The sequence below is a fragment of the Nicotiana attenuata genome, unplaced genomic scaffold (genome assembly GCF_001879085.1).
Source record: "Nicotiana attenuata strain UT unplaced genomic scaffold, NIATTr2, whole genome shotgun sequence".
Classification (NCBI taxonomy): domain Eukaryota; kingdom Viridiplantae; phylum Streptophyta; class Magnoliopsida; order Solanales; family Solanaceae; genus Nicotiana; species Nicotiana attenuata.
The window spans coordinates 161,488-179,116 of record NW_017671917.1 but is presented as its reverse complement, the minus strand read 5'-3'; the positions used below and the strand labels follow the sequence as shown (position 1 = coordinate 179,116).

At 39.7% G+C, this 17,629-nt stretch overlaps 1 protein-coding gene across 1 annotated transcript; it reads left to right on the top strand.

The window, feature by feature from the left end:
- The first annotated feature begins 3,493 nt into the window (after nucleotides 1–3,493).
- Nucleotides 3,494–7,261, top strand: LOC109210875 (phospho-2-dehydro-3-deoxyheptonate aldolase 1, chloroplastic). Its single transcript, XM_019374350.1, has 5 exons — nucleotides 3,494–4,169; nucleotides 4,641–4,918; nucleotides 5,433–5,709; nucleotides 5,797–6,042; nucleotides 6,796–7,261. Exons 1-5 carry the CDS (start codon nucleotides 3,609–3,611, stop codon nucleotides 7,051–7,053), a joined length of 1,620 nt encoding a protein of 539 aa, XP_019229895.1. The 5' UTR covers nucleotides 3,494–3,608; the 3' UTR covers nucleotides 7,054–7,261.
- Nucleotides 7,262–17,629: the final 10,368 nt, after the last annotated feature.

The window sequence follows — 17,629 nt, the reverse complement described above, 5'->3', positions numbered from 1 at the left end:
CCCCTAGATACATTATCTGATATACCCCGTATCAAATTTAGAAATCATTAAAAAGCCTTAATGTTTTATCCTTGGTACTTAACATTGTCTCATCACGAGAATTGACCAAAATTTTAGTTAACAATGTTGAACCGTCATTAATGACTTTGTTTGATCTCCTTGAACCTAGATCTTAGGATCTCCAGTCTTCTAGGTAGAGTTACCGCCACAATGACTTGTTCTCGGCCATAGTCCCACTCCCCTCGATGATCTCAACTACCTCTCTAGTGAGGCCTTTTGTAAGTGGATCCGACACATTATCGCTTGACTTTACATAGTCAATCGTGATAATTCCTCTAGAGAGTAATTGCCTAATGGTTTTATGTCTTCGTCGTATATGACGAGATTTACCGTTATACATAACGCTCTCGGATCTTCCAATTGCTAATGTCTTCCAAGAAATTCCGGAGCCATTCAACTTCTTCACCGGCTTTATCTAAGGCTATGAATTCAGCCTCCATTGTAGAGCGGGCAATACAAGTTTGTTTGGACGATTTCCAAAATACCGCCTCCACCAATAGTGAATACATATCCACTTGTGGACTTGGAATCAGTTGAACCGGTGATCCAATTTGCATCACAGTATCCCTCAATCACCGCAGGATATTACTGTAGTGCAAAGCAAAGCTCTGAGTATGTTCTAAATATCCCAAAACTTGTTTCATTGCTATCCAATGAGATTGACCCGAATTGCTCGTGTATCGACTCAATTTGCTTATAGCACAAGCTATATCTGGTCGTGTACAATTCATGATATACATTAAGCATCCCAACACACGAGCATAGTCTAATTGTGATATGTTTTGGCCTTTGTTCTTTGTTAATGCAAGATTCACGTCAATTGGAGTCTTTGCAACTTTAAACCGTAAGCGCTTGAATTTTTCTAGTACTGTCTTAATATAATGAGATTGTGACAATGCCAGACCGTGAGGAGTCTTATGGATCTTAATCCCCAGAATTAAATCAGCAACTCCCAAGTCCTTCATATCAAACTTGCTAGTTAGCATTCGCTTAGTAGCATTTATGTTGGCGATTTCATTACTCATTATCAGCATATCATCCACATATAAGCAAACAATGACTATGTGATTTGGAACATTTTTAATGTACACACATTTATCACATTCATTTATCTTAAAACCATTTGACAACTGTTTGGTCAATTTTTGCATGCCATTGTTTGGGTGCTTGTTTTAGTCCGTAAAGGGACTTAACAAGTCTACGTACTTTCTTTTCTTTACCTGGAACCACAAACTCTTCAGGTTGTTCCATGTAGATTTCTTCCTCCAAATCTCCATTCAAGAAGGCCGTCTTAACGTCCATTTGATGAATTTCAAGACCATACACTGCAGCTAATGCTACTAATATCCGTATGGACGTAATTCTAGTAACTGGAGAGTATGTATCAAAGTAGTTAAGACCTTCTCGTTGTCTATACCCTTTGACTATAAGTCTTGCCTTAAATTTATCAATAGTGCCATCATCTTTCATTTTCCTCTTAAAAATCCATTTTAGAACCCAAAGCCGAAGCCGAAGCGAAGCCGAGCCGAGCGAGCGACGACGGCAACGGCGCGAGCTTGCCTTCTTCTTAACTCTTTAAGAGCTACAAGAAGAGCAATTGTATATATACCCATCAAAAACCTTTTCCTCTTCCAATATGGGACAATGTCCCTTTGTCAAGGAGGGAATCTCAAGTATTTTATTTTTCCTCAATTTCCCATTCACCCTCTTTTAAGCCTAATTTAGCTTAAAACCTCAACATAAAATAGTGTTGCAGTCATTATATTAAACACTCTAATCCGAAGCCGAAGCCGAAACCGAAGCCGAGCCGAGCGACGACGACGACGATGACGGCGCGAGGCTTGCCTTCTTCTTAACTCTTTAAGAGCTACAAGAAGAGCAATTATATATATACCCGTTAAAAATCTTTTTCCTCTTCCAATATGGGACAATGTCCCTTTGTCAGAGAGGGAATCTCAAATGAGACTCAAATATTTTATTTTCCCTCCGTTTCACATTCACCCTCTTTTAAGCCTAATTTAGCTTAAAACCTTAACATAAAATAGTGTTGCAATTATTAGATTAAACACTCTAATTTTTTCATATGTCTAAATATAAATAATTATATTGTGTGAGTTAGTGCTTGTTGACCTAACTCACTGGTGGCTTTTACACATTACCTTTTCTTTCGAATTTAATTCATAAGCTGGTGTTGATTGATAGCTTGCTTATTCTCTCTACCAAGCAAATGGTAAGAGCTGAATTTTTATTTTTTTTATTTTTTTTATTTTTACTCTAGTTCAAGGATATACAGTAACAAGACATCTAAATACAATGGATCGGGTTGGGTTGGTAGACATGGCAGAGTAGGTTGTGAAAATAGCACGAACTAATCAGTTTTCGGACTGGTAATTAAAAAAAGATAGTGTTTATAAAGTCATTGAAAAATAGTCACTATTTTGCTGAAACACGGAAAATTCCAGTATAATAAGGTGGATTATGGAGTTCCTGCATTCCCGTATATTATGTTGGAACTCTAGCACATTATGAAATTCCAGCACATTATGCTGGAAGCTCATGATATGCAAAAAATTTGAAATTCTCCAACATATTTTGCTGGAATATTTCCGAATTTTTAAGGATGTTTTTGTTCAGATTTTATCGTTACATGAAAAAGTGGCTAAATTTCGATTACTTTTGAAATTGTAGCTTTTTTTTAATTACCAGTTATAAATTTCGTTATTTTTTATTTCGCTTCTTTATTGTCCTTTTTTTTTTTTGTATTTTCTTTTACACTTTTTTTTTCCAATTTCGGTTAAAGTCTATGTCACTCGGATATTCAAAAAGTGCCATGTGTTGAACTCTCTAAATATACAGTATGATTGGTGATTCGATACAGATATTATTACATGACATTCTTGAAGAATCGAAACAACATATATTAAAATTGTAATTTGATGATTAGTGATTATAAATTTAAGAAAAGAAACAAGACATTAAATGGTAAGCATAGTTGTTCATGCTTTTCGAGTTGATGCATTTAGATAGATGTTTCATGTTTGGTTCTATAAAACACAAAGCAAGATAAAGAAAAATGGAGAAGACAAACTTATGTCTATTGTTCTCCTCTTTTCTCCTTAAGAAGTAAAAGTTCATCATCTGTTTTCATTTCCTTAAATTGTCACACAGGCAAACTCCATCATTTTTCTTTTGACAACAAAATACTATTATGTCACTTTGCTCAACTTATCATTTTATCCACGTTTTCTACCCAAAAAAAATAGACTAATGTGCAAATTAAGTAGGTGCATATTGACTTTCTACCAGTTTAGTGGAGCAAATATGTTATACCTAAAATACCCTTTACCTAACAATAGTCCACTTGTTCCCATTCTCTCCTTCCTCCCTCCAACTACCTTCCCACACCCAAAAAACCTCTTTATAAAACCCCATTCCATCTCTCCTTCTTCTTCAGGTACCCTTCATCTTCCTCAATTTCAGGTACCCAAAAAAACAAGAAAATCACATACCCAAAAACACTAACATTTCTCATAAAAGTATTAAATTCAATGGCTAGTAGCACTACCAACTCCCTTCTTCCCAACAAATCTCAATTGGTTCAAAACCATTCCCTTTTACCTTCTCCATTAAAGAATGCATCTTTCACCACCAACTCAACCAAAGCCGTTAGATTTGTTCAACCAATCTCAGCCGTTCATTCCGCTGACTCTTCCAAGAACCCCATTGTCTCCGACAAGCCCTCCTCCAAGCCTTCACCGCCGGCGGCCACTGTTACGGCGGCGGCTACGACGGTGACAAAAACAGAATGGACAGTGGATAGCTGGAAATCCAAAAAGGCTCTTCAGTTACCCGAATACCCAAATCAAGAGGAGCTTCAATCTGTTCTCAAGACGATTGAAGAGTTCCCTCCTATCGTGTTTGCTGGTGAAGCGAGGAGTCTTGAAGAACGGCTCGGTGAGGCTGCTATGGGCAGGGCGTTCTTGTTACAAGGAGGTGATTGTGCTGAGAGTTTTAAGGAATTTAATGCCAATAATATTAGGGATACTTTTAGAATCCTTCTTCAAATGGGTGCTGTTCTCATGTTTGGTGGTCAGATGCCTGTTATCAAGGTTCCTTCTCTTTACCTTTTTTGGCTTGTCTTTTGTTTCAAGTTTATGTTTCCCATATAACGTACATGGATGTGATTCCTTATTTAAATCTTCATTTAATGGTGTCTTTCAATAAAATTCTTTTATGTTTGTTTGTTTGTTGAATTTTGTTATTTTGCTTCATCTTGTCCCTATTCCTGAAAAGTTTTAACTTTTATATGCTTTTTAGGCTATTAGATTGCTTTAAAAATTAAGTGTGGATTGGTAACATGAATAAATATGGTAAATACCATTTAATAATGGGAGAAGTTTTTAAGCTGTTGATGTATCTAAGTTAAATTTTGCTGGAAATGAAATCTTACTTGATTCTTGGAATTGACTGTTATTAGCATACTCTGTTTATAGCATTAGGTTATTTTATATGTCCATTTCTTTTGAAGTGATCCATGTTCAAATTTATGCCTGTATAAAGGAAGATCCAATTTTGTATAGGTTGGAAGAATGGCTGGGCAATTTGCAAAGCCAAGATCAGATAATTTTGAGGAGAAGAATGGAGTGAAGCTGCCAAGTTACCGGGGAGACAACGTGAACGGAGATGCATTTGATGCCAAGTCAAGAACTCCTGACCCTCAGAGGTTGATCAGGGCGTATTGTCAATCTGCAGCTACTTTGAATCTATTGAGAGCTTTTGCTACAGGAGGATATGCTGCCATGCAGAGGATCAACCAATGGAACTTGGATTTCACAGAGCACAGTGAGCAGGGTGATAGGTATGTTCTATCTTGTATTTTTGCACTCTAATTGTATTTGTCCTTCCTTCTGATCCATTTTATGTGGCATTATTTCCTTATTAGTCCAGTTCCAAAAGTAATGGCACATTCTATATATTTGGAAACAATTTAACTTTAAATATCATAATATGCTTTTATAGTCTCATAAATCTCATGGCATGTTCAAGGTTACACGTTCTAAAAGTCTTTTCTTTTTTAATCTTTGTGCCAAAATTGAAGGGGCTTGAGTATCATTTTGTCTTACTGGGAATATTAGCTGGAAACTGTTGCCATGCTATCACTGTCAAGTACATTTGTGATGGTATCTCGGAACTTTTCCTTTTGTAACTTCACCTATCACTTACAATATACTAGCATAAGTGCAAAGCATAAATCCAAATAATTATGAGACTTATGTTGCATCCTTATTATGAGACAAATAATTTGTAGATTTTAAAGAGCTTATTACGTTACATCATTAACACGAGGCATGCGTCTGGGCTTCTCATGGTAGGTATCGTGAACTAGCTAATAGAGTGGATGAGGCCCTTGGTTTCATGGCTGCTGCTGGACTTACAGTGGATCATCCTATTATGAAAACCACAGAGTTCTGGACTTCTCATGAGTGCTTACTTTTGCCCTATGAGCAGTCACTAACACGATTGGATTCGACTTCTGGTCTTTACTATGATTGCTCTGCCCATTTTCTTTGGGTTGGAGAGAGAACTAGGCAGTTGGATGGTGCCCATGTTGAGTTCTTGAGAGGAGTTGCCAACCCCCTTGGTATTAAGGTGATCACAGTGCTGTATTATCAACTTATTGTGATTGTTCTTTTTGTGAATGTAAAATTAGGGTGCTAACGCAACTTTGTGCTACAGGTGAGTGACAAGATGGATCCAAGTGCATTGGTCAAGCTCATTGAGATTTTGAACCCTGAAAACAAAGCTGGGAGGATTACAATAATTACCAGAATGGGAGCAGAGAACATGAGGGTTAAGCTTCCTCATCTTATCAGGGCAGTCCGAAGAGCAGGGCAAATCGTCACTTGGGTATCTGATCCTATGCATGGGAATACCATCAAAGCTCCTTGCGGCCTAAAAACTCGACCTTTCGATTCCATCAGGGTAAGTTATCGTGCCAGGTTCAGAAATCCTTAATTCCTCATATCCTAACATTGAATTCACAAAATTCGTAAAATATCTCTTAGAGTAATTGCATAGTTCATCTACATGATCAGTAATTACATCCTATAAAGCGGTGCCCCCTCATAATTCATTGAAAGTCACACAGAAAATCAGAATTCAAGTTATAATAAGTTAGATTCTTTATATCTGGGGAGTTGCTAAATGGGTCCATTCTCATCATTTTTTGATAAGCTGAATGATACGAGTCTTCCGACCATAGATGGTGAGACAATGGGTAGTTCACAGAAAGAATAGTAGTTATTTCTTGGCAAGACTAGGACCAAGAAAATGGAAGTGACCACCAAAAAACTAGTAGTCATTTAATACAGAGTCTTTTCAACTGAATTCTCCACCATAGATGATGAGAGAACATGGGTAATTCACTGGAAGAATAGTAGGTATTTCTTGGCAAGACCAGGACCAAGAAAGTGAGCGTGCTGATTAGATTGGTAGGAGAGAGGAGTAACGTGGAGCTTGTAAAGCCTTTTCTTCAGTGAATCAGTCAACAGAAAATATGTTTTTTATATTGATGGTGGGTTTAGATAGTGTGTGCAACTACTTTAGTAGGTTTGGTTGTTGTATGTCTCTTTCAATGTGTTTGATTATCCGGACCAAGATGTCTGGTGGCTTTTTTCTTTTATATGTTACATCATTAACACGAAGCACACGTCTCACATGACTCTGTTGTAACAGGCTGAAGTAAGAGCATTCTTTGATGTTCATGAGCAAGAAGGAAGCCACCCAGGAGGAGTACACCTGGAGATGACAGGCCAAAACGTCACAGAGTGCATCGGTGGATCACGAACTGTGACCTTTGATGATCTGAGCTCACGTTACCACACCCACTGTGATCCTAGGCTCAATGCATCTCAATCCCTTGAGCTCGCCTTCATTATTGCAGAACGCCTAAGAAAGAGGAGGCTTGGATCACAAAGTGTATTAGGTCAATAGATATTTGGAAAGGTCCAAAATGCTGCTTTTCTTGATTTATTTACTTGTTCGCCTGACTTATGAATGATTGTATCAATGTTTACATTTTTTTTAAAAAACCGTTTTGAAGGATATTGTATGTTGCCCTATGTGCATACTAGAAGAGTGCTATGTTGTATGAGAGTTTGGTGACTAAGGAATAAAGCAAGGAAGTTACTTTGTCGTATGATATCTCTGTTTAACTTATTTATTTGACATTTAGATGAGAACTGAGTGTATACCGAAGCGCCTCTGCTGCATACTGTACTTTTTCCAAGTTTCTTAATACTATTTTTTGTTAGTTGGGGGTGGGTTTGGTTGTTGGGATTGGTAGATGTGGATCAAATCAAGACGTTGCGTTATGAGTATATTCTCAAGGGACTCGGCCACCTACCACTTAATCAAACATGTTTTATTATTAAAATCTATCTTCTAAGTGAAATTGTAGATTCTTTCCACATACTCATCACCTAGTTCTTCTTCAGTCGTTTACTACTCTCTCCGTTCACTTTCAATTATATATTATCCTAAAAATTTATTTTCACTTTTACTTATCAATTTTAATAAATCAAGAGAAGATCATATTTTGTTTCTTGTTTTACGCTAATTATTAATTACTCATTTTAAAAATAATTTTTTATGACTTTTCAAAATACTAGTATTATTTATTACGGGTACTATGGTGATAGATGCATTTCATCTACGTGAACAAGTAAAATTGAATGGAGAGAGTAAAAGGTTTTCTCTGAGCTGTTAGACACATGTAAGCTGGTGTACTTTTTCGATGTTTATTATAGTATGCTATTAATTCATACACACTATTTTTGTTCTTCAATGGAAATTTATGACATCCTTTCGTGTCTAATATTAAAGTGAAGAGGTTGATAACAACTTCGGGGCCAAGTTTTCATGGGTTTTAATAGGGGGTATTTGCAGACGTATCTTATATTTGTACTACCTTTTAATCTGTAGTCTATTTTTTTAAAATTATTGATTTGGTAGCCAGCTGACAAAAAATCCGTAATAATATGACAATTATACCCCTGACAAAAGATATAAAACCTGCATCACGCATTAATCACGTGATCTGCAACCTCATTCATGAAAAAAGATCTCTCCCTCTCCTCTCAGCAGCTTTATCAAAAAACCAGAAACTTGAACCAGATTCATCTTCATAATCACACTTGCATGAAGTTGTTTGACGGATATAGCTTGAAAGTGTTCACTTTGAAGTCTGAAGTTTTAATCAAATACAAGCTAAAATTTCATGCCAATGTAGCATGAAGTTGTTTCACTGAAGCTAAAACTTCATGCTAATATAACATGAAGTTGTTGTCACGACCCAAAATCCACTATAGGTCGTGATGGCGCCTAACGCCGCCGTCAGGCAAGCCAACATTGATTTATCAATTTATTTACTCATTTTATTACTTTCGAAATCATAATCTCCATTAATTTAATGGTATAAAATAGAATTTTCAGGGTAAAATGATAATACATACGCAATTACACTAACGAACAACCCGTAGGAACCCCCAAAACCCAGTGTCACAAGTGCATGAGCATTTTCTAAGGAGTACAACAATAATACAACATATGTCCAGAATGTAAGTGAGACAAGATAAAATAAATAGTACAATGAGGACTCGGTGGACTGCAAAGCATAGCCTGAATTGCAGCTCTCATAAAGTCTCCTCAACAGATGCGCCTACGCGCCAAGATGATCACCAAATGACCTGTTAGATCCTGCACATTTAGTGTAGAAGTGCAGCATGAGTACGTAAATCAACGCGTACCCAGTAAGTATCCAGCCTAACCCCGAAGAAGTAGTGACGAGAGGTCGACATCGACACTTACTAGAGGTCCAAATAAATAAATGATAATTCATGACAGGTATGAAGTGCACAACAATAGTGGAATAAATCTGTAATTTCATAATTTTTTCTATTCATTTCTTTTAAAGCACAAATTTCTAAATCCCGTATTCTACATTAACAACTCATAAATGTCAAGTGCCAATATCAAATAAATAGGGAATACCATATAAAATGCCGAGCATCAGTGGAAAGATTAGCTCGTGAATATTCGGACTATTAGTGATATAACCCACGATTCTGCCGAGGTTGTTCGGCCCGATCCAGAATAATGTTTACACTGCCGAGGGTCGTACGACACGAACCATAGATGCATCTATACACTGTCGAGGCGTTCGGTCTGCCCCACAAGAAAGGAAGGAAGTTACCGACTTACGAGATACGTGCTTACAATACAGTATATGAGCACGAAATAAATATAATCTTTACCGTTTCTCAACTAACTCGCCCACAACTCAAATTGATAAGGCTCAGCCTAGTATACATATATTTATCTTTAAATCAATTTCAGTTATAACTTTAATTAATTTAGCCAGTAGAACGAGTTCAAATTATTCAATTATTAAATGATAAAGTCCTAAGTCTACCCGGACATAAACATGCTTTAGCTACGTACGAACTCTGTCACCTCGTGTATACGTAGCACCCACAACTAGTTGCACATAACAATAAATATCACCTAGGGGGTAGTTTTCCCTTCACAGAATTAGACAGGAGACTTACCTCGCTCCGAAGTTCAATAATCGGCTCCAACGCCACTCTAACACCTCAAATCGATGTCAAACAATGTGCAAACCAATAAAAATATACTCTAATTCTCATAATAAATCAATTCATAACAATTCCCAACTCCGATGGAAAAGTCAATAAAGTCAACCCTCGGGCCCACATGCCTGGATCCCGAATTTTTTTGAAGATAAACTTTACCTATAACGTTATGAACTCAAATATATGATTTATTCCAAAACTCATGTCCAATTTCGTGGTCAAACTCCAAGAATATCAATTTCTAGGTTTTTCTTCAAAATCCCAAACTTCTACTAATTTTCTTGTTTAAATCCTTATATAACACATGTATTTAACTCACAAATGTGAAGAAATCACTTACCTAGTGATGGGTGACGAAGAAACTCCTTCAAAATCGCCCCAAGCTCGGCTCCCATGGAAGATTTGAGATAATATGAGCCAAAACCCGTTTTTGCAAACTTATACAGTGCCCAGGCAACCCTTCTTCGTGATCGCGAAAAAAGCCTCGCGATCGCGAAGGCCAAAAATACTACTGCCCCAAAACCTGCTTCGTGTTCGTGTCCATAACATCGCGTTTGCGATGAATCACTGCCCCAACCCCATCCGTTCGCGATTCCTTGGTCGCGTTCGCGTAGGCCAAAGGCCTTCTGCCCCGTTTCCTCCATTTCCTCTTCGCGTTCACAGTTGGGCCTCCGCGTTCGGGAAGCACTACCAGGCCTACCTACGCGTTCGCAGGCCCCTCCTCGCGTTCGCATAGGGCAATCAGCTACCCCCTCCAATTTCCTTCTCCGCGATCGCAAAACACACCAGTACACCAGCAGGAACAAAACTGGGAAAAATGGTCTGAAACCACTCCGAATCACACCCGAGGCCCCCGGGACCTCGTCCAATCACACCAACTAGTCCCAAAACACGAAGTGAACCTGCTCGAGGCCTCAAATCACCCCAAACAACATCAAAACTATGAATCGACGATCGAAATCATTCTTTAAGCTTTCAAACTTCCAAACTTCGACGAACGCGTCCGAATCCTATCAAAACATTTTAGAATGACGCCAAACTTTGCGCACAAGTCAGAAATCACGATACGAACCTATTCTAAGGCTCGAAAGCTCAAATAGACATCGATAACACCAAATTCCACCTCAACCAAACTTAAGAAATTCTAAAACTTTCAAAATCCTAACTTTCCACAATAAGCAGTGAAATGCTTCCGGACCACCCGATACTCAACCCGAACATACGTCCAAGTCCGAAATCATCATACCAACATATTGGAACCTTCAAATCCCGATTTTGAGGTCGTTTATTCAAAATTCACACCTTAGTCAATTCTTCCAACTTAAAGCTTTCCGAAATTAGGATTTTCCATCTGAAGCAACTCTGAACTTCCCGAAATTTGATTTCGACCACACATACAAGTCACAATACCTAAAGTGAAGCTACTCAAGGCCTCAAACTGCCGAACGATGCGCTAGATCTCAATGCGATCGATCGGGTCGTTACATTCTCCCCTACTTAATCATACGTTCGTCCTCGAACGTGCCAAGAACCGTTCAGGAGTTGTCCAAAATCATTGTTCAACACCTTGTGCACCTACCCGTGCCACCACAACCCAGTTGAGCATATTAGCTCGAGCCAGACTGAAGATCTTCCCTATATCCTTAGCTAACAAGCCTTAGAACCAAATTCCAACATCTGGAATCCTCCACGAGACCCGATTCCAACATACAACACTGCATCAATCACCGGACACCATACCCAACATGACCCTGATCCTCCGCTAGAATCACACCATGCACCACATAAGTCGGTTGCCTATAATAACATCCTCTGACCAGAATAGCTGGAATTTCACGAATCTGATGCCCAGAGTACACCTCATAATGCATATAAGCCCTGTTCCAACTATCGCAATACTGTCACGACGGAAAGGATGTGTAGAAACTCATAACCACCTGCTGAATCAATAAATCATGGAGTCTCTCCTCCTGACAAGGACCATTACCTCAGTCTGAACTGAATAATCATATTTGCTCTTTAATATACCTTATATAAATCTGATTGCACTGATTTCAGGTCCAATAATCTCGTCTCGCCCAGTACAAGCTGCTCAGGAAATAAACCATCTCAAACATTGCCTAGGATTTCATATGACGCCATCAATGAGCCAATAAGCTACAGCTAGAATAGGACACATAAGGAAGAACAAACTCTAGAAAAGAACTACCCAGCCCACGTAATGAATAAAATGACCGAAAAGATGCTATGAAACTTTCTAAGAGAGTGAGAAACAAAATACACAAGGATAGATATAGGGAACTGTACTCATCATCTTGCTGTTGCGGCGTACAGCCCGATCCCTACATGATACTGTTGCGGCGTGCAACCTGATCTAAAAAACATACCCGTGGCGGTGTGCCACCCGATCCACACATAACAATAAATAAGAAAATTCCCATCCAACCCTATTTATTATACCTATGAAATACCGAATATCGATCACAAGCACGCTAAGTGCAAAACATAACCCTGGGGAGACGGATAGCGCCATACGCTACAAAACCCAAGCACGACCATGGAGCAATAAATGATCTGCATCTCGAGAGCCATCCTGCTCATATGATACCACAAGCTATACGGGACCACAACACAAGTGTGAATAATCAAGCTGCCTCACAACCCACTTGGCACAATAGAGTATTACACGAGATAGCTGACGATAGGAATAACATCCAATGCCCGACGACTCCTCTGTAAGCAACGCTATTAATCGGTGCCAACCCTGCACCACAATGGAGCGGCGAGAGCGGTCGATGCAGCTTTTACTCGAATAGGTCTGGGTCGAATCCACAGGGAGCTAGATTTGGGAATTGGTTTCCTATCTAAACTAGCAATGTGTAATGCTCTTAATTACACTTCCAATCATAGTTGTTCTTTTGATTACTTCTATTTTTTTATACTATGAGATGCTAAATTTAACTAAGAATACTTTCTAAAGGGTTGTCTAATAGGTAACGAGGCACTAGGGAAGTGACTTCCCTCTAGGTGAATACTTGACGGGTTCCTAAGTCTAAGGCAAAGATGTTATGTTTGGGATCACGATATAGCCGTTGCACGACACTACTCACTCTATACCTCTCGGTAGCTTGAGTGACTTTGCCCGAATTGACTTTCTCAAGACCAATTGGGTGTCAAAATTAAGCAAGCAACGTAGGCTCAAGTCGGGTATTACTATCTCTAGATTTAACCCTTTAATTGGGGCTATCAATCTCTTGAGTACGCCCCAATTTCTTGTTGGACTGATTTCCTAGACTTAAGCTCTCTTTCTCAAGAAGAGCCCAAGTCACTTAGGCACAAATTAGTGTTTGCAACCACTAATCCAACATACAAAACATAAATCAGTCCAAATATCAACCACCCATAAATATCTAAACATTAAAACATAAGACCCATCAAATACCCACACTAGGGTTGAGCCACAACCCTAGCTAATGGGTCTAGCTGCTCATAATTATGGAAGAAAACAAGAAATTAGATGAAGAATAACTCATAATATTTAATTACAAACTAAGATAATGAAGATTCAACGTAAATGTAGCTACAAATTACTCAAAATGGAACAAAAGAGTAGTTCACGTGCTCATCCCAAAGTCAGATTACAAAAGATGACCTAAAAATGTGAAAAGAAAGTATTTATACTAGGCTGAATTTTCTGGACGAAAATACCCCTGACGAGGTAATGCGGTCCGCACAAAATGCACCGCGGACTGTGTTGAGGCATTTTGGCTTGACTTTGCATTCTCTGAATCTGGCCGCCGCGGGCCGCACAAAATGCGTCGCGGCCGCGGTGGTTCAATGCGGTCCGCACAAAATGGATTGCGGACCCCGCTGGCTTCAATCTCCATTTTTCAGAACTCTCTGAATCTCATCTCCGCGGACCGCACAAAATGCTTTGCGGCCGAGGTTAGGCTACTGTGGTCCGCACAAAATGGTTTGCGGCCGCAGTGCTTGAGTTACCCAAAACTGCACCTCTCTGAATCTCATCACTGCGGACCGCACAAAATGGATTGCGCCGCAGTGGATCTGTTTCAACTGTGCTTGGACTTGTCCTTGGTACTTGTGCATGTTTCACTCTTTTTTGAGCTGATTTTGACTAATTGTCACCATTTTGACCAAACCCTGCAAACAAGTACGACATGTAAGCCTTTGGGACTATTTTGTATACATTTTTAATCAAAACTCAAGTAAAACGGAGTGTAAAATAAACTAGAATCCCTAGTTAGCAGCTATGCTGAATGAACATATCCGACCTGATATAGAGCAAACATTCACATTAGACCCATCAACGGACCCCAAGCCGATTCCGATCATCCTATACTGGGCCAACAACTTTTCAAGGATCCACGGTGCCCCTACTCATGACATACACGAGAAACTGTCCCAATCCAAGAAAAACTCCCACGGTTCACGACCAAAGGAATAGAGCGTCTTCCAGGCATAAACTCTCACATTAACGATAGTACCATAATTCCCATGCTTGGTTTCAATCCTTAACAATCAAGTGACTAAAGGGTCACACTTATACAAATCCTCCCGTGGGATACACTCCCACAACCTTCCGCACAAGGTAGCAAAGTTTTCACCTCCATACCACCAACTGCAGTAATCCTGTAAAGCAAATCAAGAATCCGCAAATCAGTACACAAAGCCTCTTACACAAGACACCGTTCTCAGGTGACACTAAAGGAAATGCCAACTTACTCAGAACATTTGAATTCTTCCGTGCTCATCCGAGCTCGTGACGTTCTCAACAACACTGAGTCGCAACCTTGATCCTCAACTTCTAATTCCCATGTCGTTCACTGCACCTATCTTGCCGCTACGCGGGAGTACAAGAATTCACTGTAACCCCTGAACTACTAGTGGAATAAACACTTCGTTGGCTAGAAACCTTTCGCTTAGCTCATTTCAGAAAAACCAATGCAACACGCAACTGAATTCCCATAATCGCTGAAAATACAAACCTCAAGTTGTGGTCTAAACCACCATGACTCTTCCGACATTCATCTACACATAACAAGCCATTATAATCAAATACCTCCAAATCGATCAGATTACGGCTGCTGTCGAGCCCGCACGTACAACCACAAACCACTTGTATAACTCCATGCCGAAGGAACTAATCATTGCCACAATCATGTTGATTCAAACCATCACTAGCCGACCCCACTTCTTCCAGTTTACTCTTGACTTGCCTTAGGTATAATAATAGCTCCATTCGCAACATAACGAACTCAATCCGCACTCATCCCGAGTGACCCGAATCATGAAACCGCAACATCTAAGTACCCATGAACCATCTCATACCATCCTCAAAGGCACAATAACATCTCCAACTGGTACACCCATTCTGCAAGACCTTCCGTGAATCTGAAACTGTTTTCTTCCATTTCTCCAATACTGCACCGCAGACTCGATGATAACATAGAACACTCCAAGCCCCTTTTATAATCCACTTCACCAACTCGATCCTTAACCGCACAACGGACCCAAAATCCTTTAGCACTACACTTAGTTTCTTGAACCCACTAGGACCGTTGTTGAGAGTCACCCACTCTAGCCTGGTCCCGAATATAACCAAACTCCAACACTCTATTAGCACATGAACACCCACTCAAAGAAGCAAACGGCTAAATTTCTTTCCTTGTACATCACCTCCATAAGAAGCATTAACTCTGAGTCTTCCCAAAACCTGCACATGAATCGATAAGGCAAAATATAGCACACATTCTTCAAGTTCTTTGCTCGAATTACCCCTGATGTTTCCTTTCCTTAGTCATAATTGATCCACCAATGCATCGATCATTAGAGCCACACAAATAGACAACCACGCGATCAAATCTTAGACAGTGGACTCCCCCACTTAACTTTAAGCTACCATCACATAATGTGCAACCCACAAAGATTCCTCCTTCTCAATTAACACTATCTCTCTCCGTCAACCCGCCAAATTTCTCGAAGTCTTTTGTTAGGCTTTTCATGAACATTCTGACTCATCATTCACAATTGCATACTCGACCTCTTACCGGGTAGCAAGTAGTATTCATTGTAGAAACTTCATCAACATCACGGCACCGCTAACCTTCTCACAGGAGATAAACCATTTGTGGAAATTCCATGCCGACATCTTCCAGCAACGCTGCACCGGATACAACTACTACAAAATCAGTAGGCCCTCCTAAGCCCGTGCTCATCCACCAACTGCAGAAGTCCGTTAATTCCCCATTGGCATTAACTAAAAGTGCAACAATACATCCCAAACTCGAAGTCATGTTGCATCCCGACGATAATTAAGTTTCTACACCCCTATTCATTTCAAGAAAACACCTTCTTGCTATATTCAATGTTCCTCAGTACAGTAGCCACCGTCCCAAATGGAATTTATGGACTTGGTCACTGTCCACCATGATTCCCAAATCGCTCTAAACTTCTCTCAAGGCATGTGGCTATCCTACCACAAAATCCATACGCCACCTTGCCACTCCTACTTCGGTTAAACCATCCTCTTTAAGCAACTTCTCGACCTCTGCTTTTCATACTTGACCTACTAGTAATTTAACCACTGCGAGACACCTCCCGCCATGCCCTTCCTCATACTTTGTTGCCTGAATATTGCGCCAAATCAAATCGATACCTGTACCACCTGAACAAATTGAGTCGCTATCAACTCTAAACCTCCTAGAAGATCATTTTCCTCAAGCCATCAACATTAGAAATACGAATTCGATTATGAACCGTTACATATCGCTATCTTCGACAATCGCTCCTCAGGCACCTTCTCACAACACCCTGCCCCGAAGGCCAAAAATAAAAGAAGACCATAACACGGCGAACCTTAATGCATTCCAACCAGGAAGACGACACTACATCAAAAATAAGAATTCCACCCCACTCGAGATATCGAGTCTTGCTACTCCATCAACTAAAGCCTGAGCATTCATAGACCGAATGTCTTTCCTTCGTTGGATTTAAATGCTGAAACCCCAAATCATGCACCGAGAATTCCTCCTTTCAAGTCATTCATTGCCTCTACTTACAACCAAGCACCCTACCATTACACCAATACTGTGTGATAACAATGTCTGAACATCATAGCAATCTGTGTGTAGCCTCGAGACCATCAAAAATGCAGCTACTGAGCTGAAATTACAGAGCATCCTTCCGCAAGAAGATGATGATAACTTGCTTGAATGCGCATGGAGAAACATCCTGCTCCACGTTTGTAGTACCACTACAACTCCTCGATGCCCAATTGACACGAGCGTTGAACATCGTATAAGAATGAGTAGGAAGTAAATAAAGTAATAAGCCTCAAAGGAATCAAATCGCACAATGAGGAATCAAGAAAGGAAGTGCTCCTTACAACCCTGTAGCATCTCGAAGATAAGTACAAACATCTCTGTTCCGATCTGCAAGACTCTAGCAGACTTGCTCATGATTCGTGAGACCTAAGAATGCTCTGATACCAAGCTGTCACGACCCAAAATCTACTATTGGTCATGATGGCGCCTAACGCCCCCGTCAGGCAAGCCAACGTTGATTTATCAATTTATTTACTCATTTTATTACTTCTGGAATCATAATCTCCATTTATTTAATGGTATAAAATAGAATTTTTAGGGTAAAATGATAATAAATACGCAATTACAATAAAAAACAACTCGTAGGAACTCCAAAACCCGGTGTTACAAGTGCATGAGCATTTTCTAAGGAGTACAACAATAATACAATATCTGTCGAGAATGTAAGTAAGACAGGATAAAATAAATAATACAATGGGGACTCGGTGGACTGCGATGCATAGCCTGAATTGCAGCTCACGTAAAGTCTCCTCAACAGATGGGCCTACGCGCCAAGATGATCATCGAATGACC

Bases quoted from the DNA above. Each gene is read 5' to 3' on its own strand.
- LOC109210875 (XM_019374350.1), top strand. From the start codon at position 3,609: ATGGCTAGTAGCACTACCAACTCCCTTCTTCCCAACAAATCTCAATTG. The intron at 5,710-5,796 runs GTGATCACAGTG...TTTGTGCTACAG, and splicing joins CCAACCCCCTTGGTATTAAG to GTGAGTGACAAGATGGATCC. The intron at 6,043-6,795 runs GTAAGTTATCGT...CTGTTGTAACAG, and splicing joins GACCTTTCGATTCCATCAGG to GCTGAAGTAAGAGCATTCTT.